General features: G+C 37.5%; 1 protein-coding gene across 3 annotated transcripts in view; it reads right to left on the reverse strand.

Annotated features, from left to right (window-relative positions):
* Positions 1-665: 665 nt before the first annotated feature.
* Uri1 (URI1 prefoldin like chaperone) overlaps positions 666-7,500 on the reverse strand; it is a 64,189-nt gene continuing 57,354 nt past the window's right edge. For all 3 annotated transcript variants that reach the window (XM_031386247.1, XM_031386246.1, XM_031386245.1), the window contains 5 exons: positions 7,396-7,500; positions 4,958-5,306; positions 3,325-3,464; positions 2,361-2,604; positions 666-1,287 (listed from right to left, as the gene is read on the reverse strand). The exon at positions 7,396-7,500 is cut by the window's right edge and continues 64 nt beyond it. In XM_031386247.1, coding sequence (XP_031242107.1) covers positions 1,105-1,287; positions 2,361-2,604; positions 3,325-3,464; positions 4,958-5,306; positions 7,396-7,500 — 1,021 coding nt within the window. In that variant the 3' untranslated portion in view covers positions 666-1,104. The remainder of the gene's footprint in view (positions 1,288-2,360; positions 2,605-3,324; positions 3,465-4,957; positions 5,307-7,395) is intronic.

Consider the following 7,500-nt stretch of genomic DNA (forward strand, 5'->3'; position numbering starts at 1 on the left):
AGAATTCATTAAAGAAGCTATAAATAACCTTTAAATATTTAGCTGTGAATAGAGGGTGGACTGGGGTTGATGGCTTATTTTAGTACTAATGCAGAATGCTTTTTAAAAGCTCCATTTTAGCATGCATCGAGCTAATGATCAACACTTGCACTGTAATGGTCAACCTGAAACTGAATGTCTCTTTAAGGAGTATGGCTACAAGTAAATATATTTCTTTTTTTTTTCTCTTTTTTTTTTTACTGGTAGCAAAGCAACCTTGAAGAATGAAAATGTGGGGAAGACTGAAACATAAAACAAACAAACAAACAAACAAAACTTTACTTTTAAAAAATGTTAAAGCATCTGGACCAACTAACTGTTCTCTCCTAAAGGACAGGGCCAGTGAGAACTATATGGATGGGGAGGAGGTGCTTGTGGGACTTTAGAAATTCAAAAATCTGTGGTGTGGCCTGTATAGCTTGTACACAAATCAAAGACATTTTATACATAATTCTAAACCAGGAAGTTCACAACATTTTAGAAACTAAGTTTCATAAAAATTTTACTTCCAAAAAAAAGTTGTACAAAATATTATTCTTCTAGTCAAATTTTCCCAAAGGGGTTTGGTAGCTTTTTGCCTTAAAGATTACAGTACGACATTCAAAGGAGGAATTTTTCAAAGAACCATCTAGCTGTGAAACCTACAAGAAATGTAGATCTTTTTTTTAAAGTGCCTTTAAAATGTAAAAGCAAGTAATATAATTGTTGAATCTATTTGAAATTTTAAAAGTTCCTTTAACATGGTCCATATGGAAAGCACAACATCACAGCTGGTACAAAACTGCCTGTGTTTAGCTGAAAACACAAAAACAATATATGACAGTATTCTTTGAAAAGTAACTCAAAATGCTATTCCTGCATCCTAAGGCCAATTAGACAGTAGTCACAGAATTAACGAAGCCAGCAGAGCATTACAGCATTCGAACATTTACTTTGACTTTCCCAATGCCACTGATAAAGGTGAGAGACCTCTGCCCAGCCAAGTAGGACGCCTTCCCAACTCCATGGCAGAATCGGCCACGTGTCCTAAAGTGCAGCTGGAGCTGCAGGCGGAGTCCATGCCCTCTAGCTTCTCTGCTGCAACCGGGCAGCTCTGAACTTTGAAACCCTCTTTGCAGGTTCCTCTGATGCTTCTGACAGAATTTCTTTTCGCTCTGGAATGGTGGGGAGGGCATGATGAGCAGTGGCTGAGTGTGGTGCTAGGGAGGGTGATAAAAATTCTTTTTCTATTACAGTTCCAGAAAAAGCCTGTAAGACAAAAGTGTATATAGTGTTAAATATAACTAAGACACACAACAAAAATCTTTACTCTTCATTACCAAAGCTTTTTTTAAACTAAAGTAACAAGATTTTTGGATAATAAACATCAAAACATTAATTGTTCAAAGAAACCAGGTAATATAATTTTCTTAATTATACCATCAAATCCACGAAGTTTTTTTATGATGGACATATAACAAAACAAAACATAAGCAGAACATAATGGCCCATGCCTTTAATCTCAGGATTCAAAATGCAGAGGCAGGTAGATCTCTGTGAATTCAAGGCCAGCTTGATCTACAGAGGGAGTTCCAGAGCTACATAGAGAAACCTCTTCTAAAAACCAAAAACAAAAAGAAAAAAAATGTAAAATAAATAAATAAATAAATAAATAATATATAGGTAGACAGACAGACAGACAGACAGACAGATAGTGTAAAGTGTGTCTTTTGTCTGGGAACACAAAATATGTGACAAATAAAAAGTCCCCCAAACACACACTCTATTATCTCCTGTTCTCTGTGAAACATCACTAATCGCAGAAGCTACAAGGACATGCAAGGCGGGCTTCTGCCCAGGCTCCCTTCCTTCCTTGCTGCCTGACAGTCAAAAGCTTAGTTTCACCAATGCTGACATCATTTCTCTGGGGGACTTCTTTATTCAAGATCTTTATTGCACTTTGCCTCTATAAAAACTAAAAAATGAAGGTGCTAAGACTAATGTGAATCAAAACAGCTTTAAAACTCTAGGACAATCAATCCAATGGTACAAATCAGATATGTCACCCAAACCAAAAAAGCTCTTTTATTGTGGCTGTTTGTAGAACTTCATCTAATCAAAGCCAGCTATGTTCAACTGAAATGAGACTAAATGGCATACATATCACCAGAATGTCTTGACATGTCTTTTTATATCAAGAAAAATGAAAACCACAGAGTCCCTTTTTAAAAACTGTCTAGTATTTGGAACCTCTCCCCTTCTTAGAAGTTAAACATAACTGAAAACATTAGAATGTAAAGAATGAGCCTGTGAGATAGGAAACGGAGAACTAAGACAAGTACCTCAGACATGCCCGAGGGCAAAGGCTTCTTGGGGTGGTTCTCTTGGAGTTCCTCCAAACTGCTCCCACCAGCATCAGCACCCACAGCCTCCTCAGAGCTGGTGCTCCGCAGGAGCCCCCGCCGGTCGTCCACATCGGCCGCGCTGCTCTCACTCGTGTCACTGCACACGCTGTTCTCTCGGCTGCGAGACTTCAGGATTGACTTCCGAGGAATGTACTCTCCATTCACAACATCCACGAAGACTCTACAGCATTCAAGAAACAGAACTCCATTTTAAGGGCTCATAACTATAAATTAATTGACATCTTGTTTTTTGCGATATTTGTTTGAGACAGTCTCATGCAGCCCAAAATCACTTTTCACCCCTGGTTCTGCCATCTCCCAAGTGCTGGAATTACACATCTTACCAAACTCTATTCTGTTTCCTTGCTAAAATGTCTTCTCTAAATGTCACATTCAGAGTAAGTTTACAACTTCACTGAATGTACCTTATGTTACTTTCAAAGCTGAATTTTAGACCCAGTAAAATACAGCATGTTATTTATATGTTCCAGGTAAGAACAGCTTGATTTGCCAAAAAAATTTTTTACGCACCTACTTCAAAACACCAGAAATTTTCACCAGTTTGATTATGGGTGATAAAATGGTAGGCATTTCAAACTGGACAGTGTAACTGCTCCCTGCTATGACAGGTGAGTGAATAAGGGACAAACTCATGACAGTTGTGGCAGACAAGTTCGACAAGGAATACCAGATTCCAACTCTCCAGTGACATATGAAGAGGACAAAGGAAGAACCACCTAGTGCCCTGGCTGTTTAGAAGGCCAGCTGTGTGACACATGGGCTATCAATCTCTCAGTGGAGCCTGCAGACGAACTCAGGCTTTGTTTAAAACCTCCAAGTTAGCCAGCCGCTGCAAACTGGAAAGAAGGAAAGGGCCACAGGCACCGAGACCACCGCTTACCTGTAAATATCAGCAGGGCTCCTGATGGCAGGCAGCTCATGGGCAGTATGACTGCCAGCACCACTCTTTCGTTTCCGTTTGGCTTCCTCTTTCTTCTCACTGAACTTTAAAGTGGTATTTTTCCCAGTATTTATTCGAACCTAAAATTAATTCACAAAAAGAAAAAAAATCAAAACCTTTCAAAAAAAATCAAGTTCCACAGTAAAAGAAATAAACCACATAGTTATTAGCCGAGATTCTGCTGAAACTTTTTGGCACTGAAATTATGTATGTGATCAAGTGTGACTCTTCTGTCACATTTCCACAACACTACATCTTTCTCAACAGCTAATTCCATTACCAGTGTCTTTGCTACTGTATGCAAAGCAAAATACATTTCAACTAAAGTCCACACTAACTATAAACTTCGCTGCACTGGCCTTCACCTTACATGCATTTGTGACTTAATCCATGTGCTGCTAGCCTGAGTCGCAAGTGCAGTAGCAGATAATGCTCAACTGTATAAATTGCTTAAATACTGCTAACTTCAGGGAAAAAAAATTAGACTAAGAAAAAGTTAAATGTGCTCAAGAGTGTAAGCTACTCTTCTGTGATGATCCAGCGTTTATACCACACTTTCCTTAATAATTCTTCTAACAGTGTTTGTATGTCTGGCTTTATCTAAATAAAAATAAGAAAAAGCCTTTAAAAAAAAAGAAAAAGAAAAAGAAATCAACAATCCTTCAGTTTCAAATGTTCCCAAAAAATTCCAAAGACCCTTTTGCTTAATGTATTAGAATTAAGAAAAAAAATATATGTAATTATTTCACTTTCTAAAAGGGTAGGGATAATTAAATCATAAGAAATAATAAGTAAGCATTAAGATGTCTCCTTACATAATAATCAGGCACTGTGGATACCCTACTGACCAGCAGGGAGCCTGTTTGCTGCTGACCAGCTCTGCCTTATAGCCCCTCAAATTCCCTAAAACATACACCCAAGCCCCTCAGCACAGCGCACAGAGAAGAGGACAGGGGGTGGACTGATGGGAGCTCACCCTTCATCCACAACTAGTCCACTTTTGCCCATTTTAAATACTTCTACAGTCAGGTATGGAAGAACAAAAGCGTTGCATACCAAGCAAAGTCTGAAAGCAATCGATTGATCACAAGAGCTCTACAGTCACTGTACTATCAGCTCCAAAATCTAAAACTCTAAACCCATTATTACATCTCTATAGTTAATTTGTCAAAAAAGACCCACTTTTCATCACTCAACCCAACTTTTCCTTGCTGTTCAGGATGACAGTACTCATTTGACACCTACATAAAAATAACAACCTGGTTCCCCCTTCCCCAAAACAACCTAGTCTTGAAGCCATTTTCAGATCTGAAAGCAAACCAAAAGAGAACCTTGGAATAAGGGCAGGTGAACCAAAGTCGCTGCATTCAAGAGTGCATTTAGTGGGCCTTCTGAGAATGAAAGACCACCATCACTAACTAATTATTGTTTTTCTTTTAAGGTGAAGCAGTTGGACAAGAGGAAAAGATGCTTTTCCTGTTTGATAGTATTGACAATCTTAATCAATGTTAATGTTTTTCTAAAATACAGCATGGATGACATTTAATGACTACAAAATTAGACATATACAAACCCTTTTAGGTTCAACAGTATGAGAGAAATATATTGTTGGTACAGAATTATCTGCTGAAATAGCATGGTCACTTTCATTATCATTATCATCATCTTCATCATCTTCTTCTTCATCTTCTTCTTCTTCATCTTCTTTGTTGTTGTGGTAAGAATTTGAGCCATTCACTGAATAGTTGAGACTATTGATTTGACCATTAGGGAGTCCTGCATTTCCAGCATGCCTTTTATAGCTGCTGGGGGCAGAGGAGTCTGTCACTGGAGACACCACATTCACACCTGTGTCTTCATCTTCCTTTTCCTCCTCAGAAGACACTGTGTCTTCTCCATTTGTAGTCACAGTATCAGACTTACTAGGTGATGAAAGAAAATATAAATAAGATAAAGAAAAAATACAGACAATAGAAAACAACAGTTCTAACAAATCACAGCAGACTGTAACTACTCAAAAATATAGGAACTCACAGGACACATGTATATTTTTATCTCTCAACATTGGCCAGATGTAACATGAATACAATCTAAGAAATTTGACAGACATGATGGTTCTCTCTCTCTCTCTCTCTCTCTCTCTCTCTCTCTCTCTCTCTCTCTCTCTTTCTCTCTGGTTTTTCGAGACAGGGTTTCTCTGTATAGTCCTGGCTGTCCTGGAACTCACTCTGTAGACCAGGCTGGCCTCGAACTCAGAAATCCACCTGTCTCTGCCTCCCAACTGCTGGGATTAAAGGCGTACGCCACCACTGCCCAGCTGATGGTTCTTATTTTTAAACCTAGGTCTCAAGTGGCAGGCAGATCTATGCATTCAAGGCCAGCTTGATCTACAGAGCAGCACAAGATCCAGGACTACCAGGGCTAAACAGAGAAACCCTGTCTCAAAACAAACAAACAAACAAAAATCATGAACACATGCGTGCGCACACACAGAGAGGTTAAAAAATAAAAATAAAAAAGAAATTACTAAGAGGGTGCCTCCTCTATTTCCTGAGACTACTCCTATCTGCTACATAAGAGTTCTAAGCTCATGCACTCTTTCTCTCTAACACTACCTCCTTCTCTCTTTCAAGTTCCAACCTATAAATCTATAATAAAGCTTCTCTCTAAAACTAAATTCTAAAATTCTAAATTCTAAATTCTAAAAGAAATTTTTAAAAATAGATTTCTATTTTTAAGACCAGAAATTCATCCCCCATACCCACAAACCATGATATACTATTATTTTCTAATTTTGACCTCAGAAATTTGTATAACAGCATAGACTGAAATTTTGTAAGATAAAAAATTTCTGCATGTGCATATGAATGTATATTTACACACAAATGCACATTTATCACGCTTCATTCCATAAAGGATCTAAGACCTTACAAAAATAACTGAACTAAAAATGCAACAGAACTAAAATGACATCATGCAAAAATAGAGGGAATCATGACTAAGACTCTTAAATCCAGCACGGGTTTTTAAAAAAACGAAATAGCTAGAAACAATGAAAAATATGAAATAGTTACATTAAAAAGACAGGTGAAATGGTAGGGGAAAATCTGCATTTTATGTCTTATTTTTCACAGAAACCATTACATATTGTACATCAGTTAAACAAAATAATATAGGGACTTCTGTGGTAGCAAACTTTATGAAGCACTTTGACAATTCTGAGTGCTAATGCCTACCTCAAATAACAGTCTGGTCAAGCTTCTCATACATAGAACCACCTGACCAGATTACAAATTGCCTGGTCAATAAACAGAAAGTTTGTAAATGAAATACAAGGACAAACATTTTCAGTATCAAATTTAAATTCTAAGCCATTTTTTTCTTTTTAACAAGTCACTAAAGCATAGAGCATTATCCTGAGAACAAGATAAAATTATAACACTTAAAATTTGTTATATAGGAGTGGTAGCCATAGCACTGTAGGATGCTTGTCTTACAGGATTAGAGGCATTAGTTCAATCCCAACACCTCAAAAAACAAACTTTGGTCACTTTTAAGATTCTTTGTTAGTATTTTTTTTTAAAGATTTATTTATTTATTATATGTAAGTATACTGTAGCTATCTTCAGACACACCAGAAGAGGACATTAGATCTCATTACAGATGGTTGTGAGCCACCATGTGGTTGCTGGGATTTGAATTCATGACCTTCGGAAGAGCAGTTGGCGCCCTTAACTGCTGAGCCATCTCTCCAGCCCTCTTTGTTAGTATTAATGCAATCACTATCAAGTATAATTACTTCATTATATAACATATATGAGATCTGAGTAACATGGAGATTGTGATTTTCAGTGTAGGTTTTTACACAGAAGGAAATATCCTACAAAAATATTCATGTAAGGACATGCTGATCCTTCTACAGTTTTCTGCAATTTCTTCAATGAGGACACACCATTTTACGAATGAGGAAAGATACATATTCTCTTGGAAAGCGAATCTGCCATTAAGTACCTTTCAAGTTCACCCAGCAACTCTTCTTGTTTCTCCAGCTCTTCAAGTCGAGCCCACAGTTCATCAGCATCAAACGTATCCTTGGGTTTTACACCATTTTCAAAA

Source organism: Mastomys coucha, unplaced genomic scaffold (assembly GCF_008632895.1).
Source record: "Mastomys coucha isolate ucsf_1 unplaced genomic scaffold, UCSF_Mcou_1 pScaffold21, whole genome shotgun sequence".
NCBI lineage: Eukaryota > Metazoa > Chordata > Mammalia > Rodentia > Muridae > Mastomys > Mastomys coucha.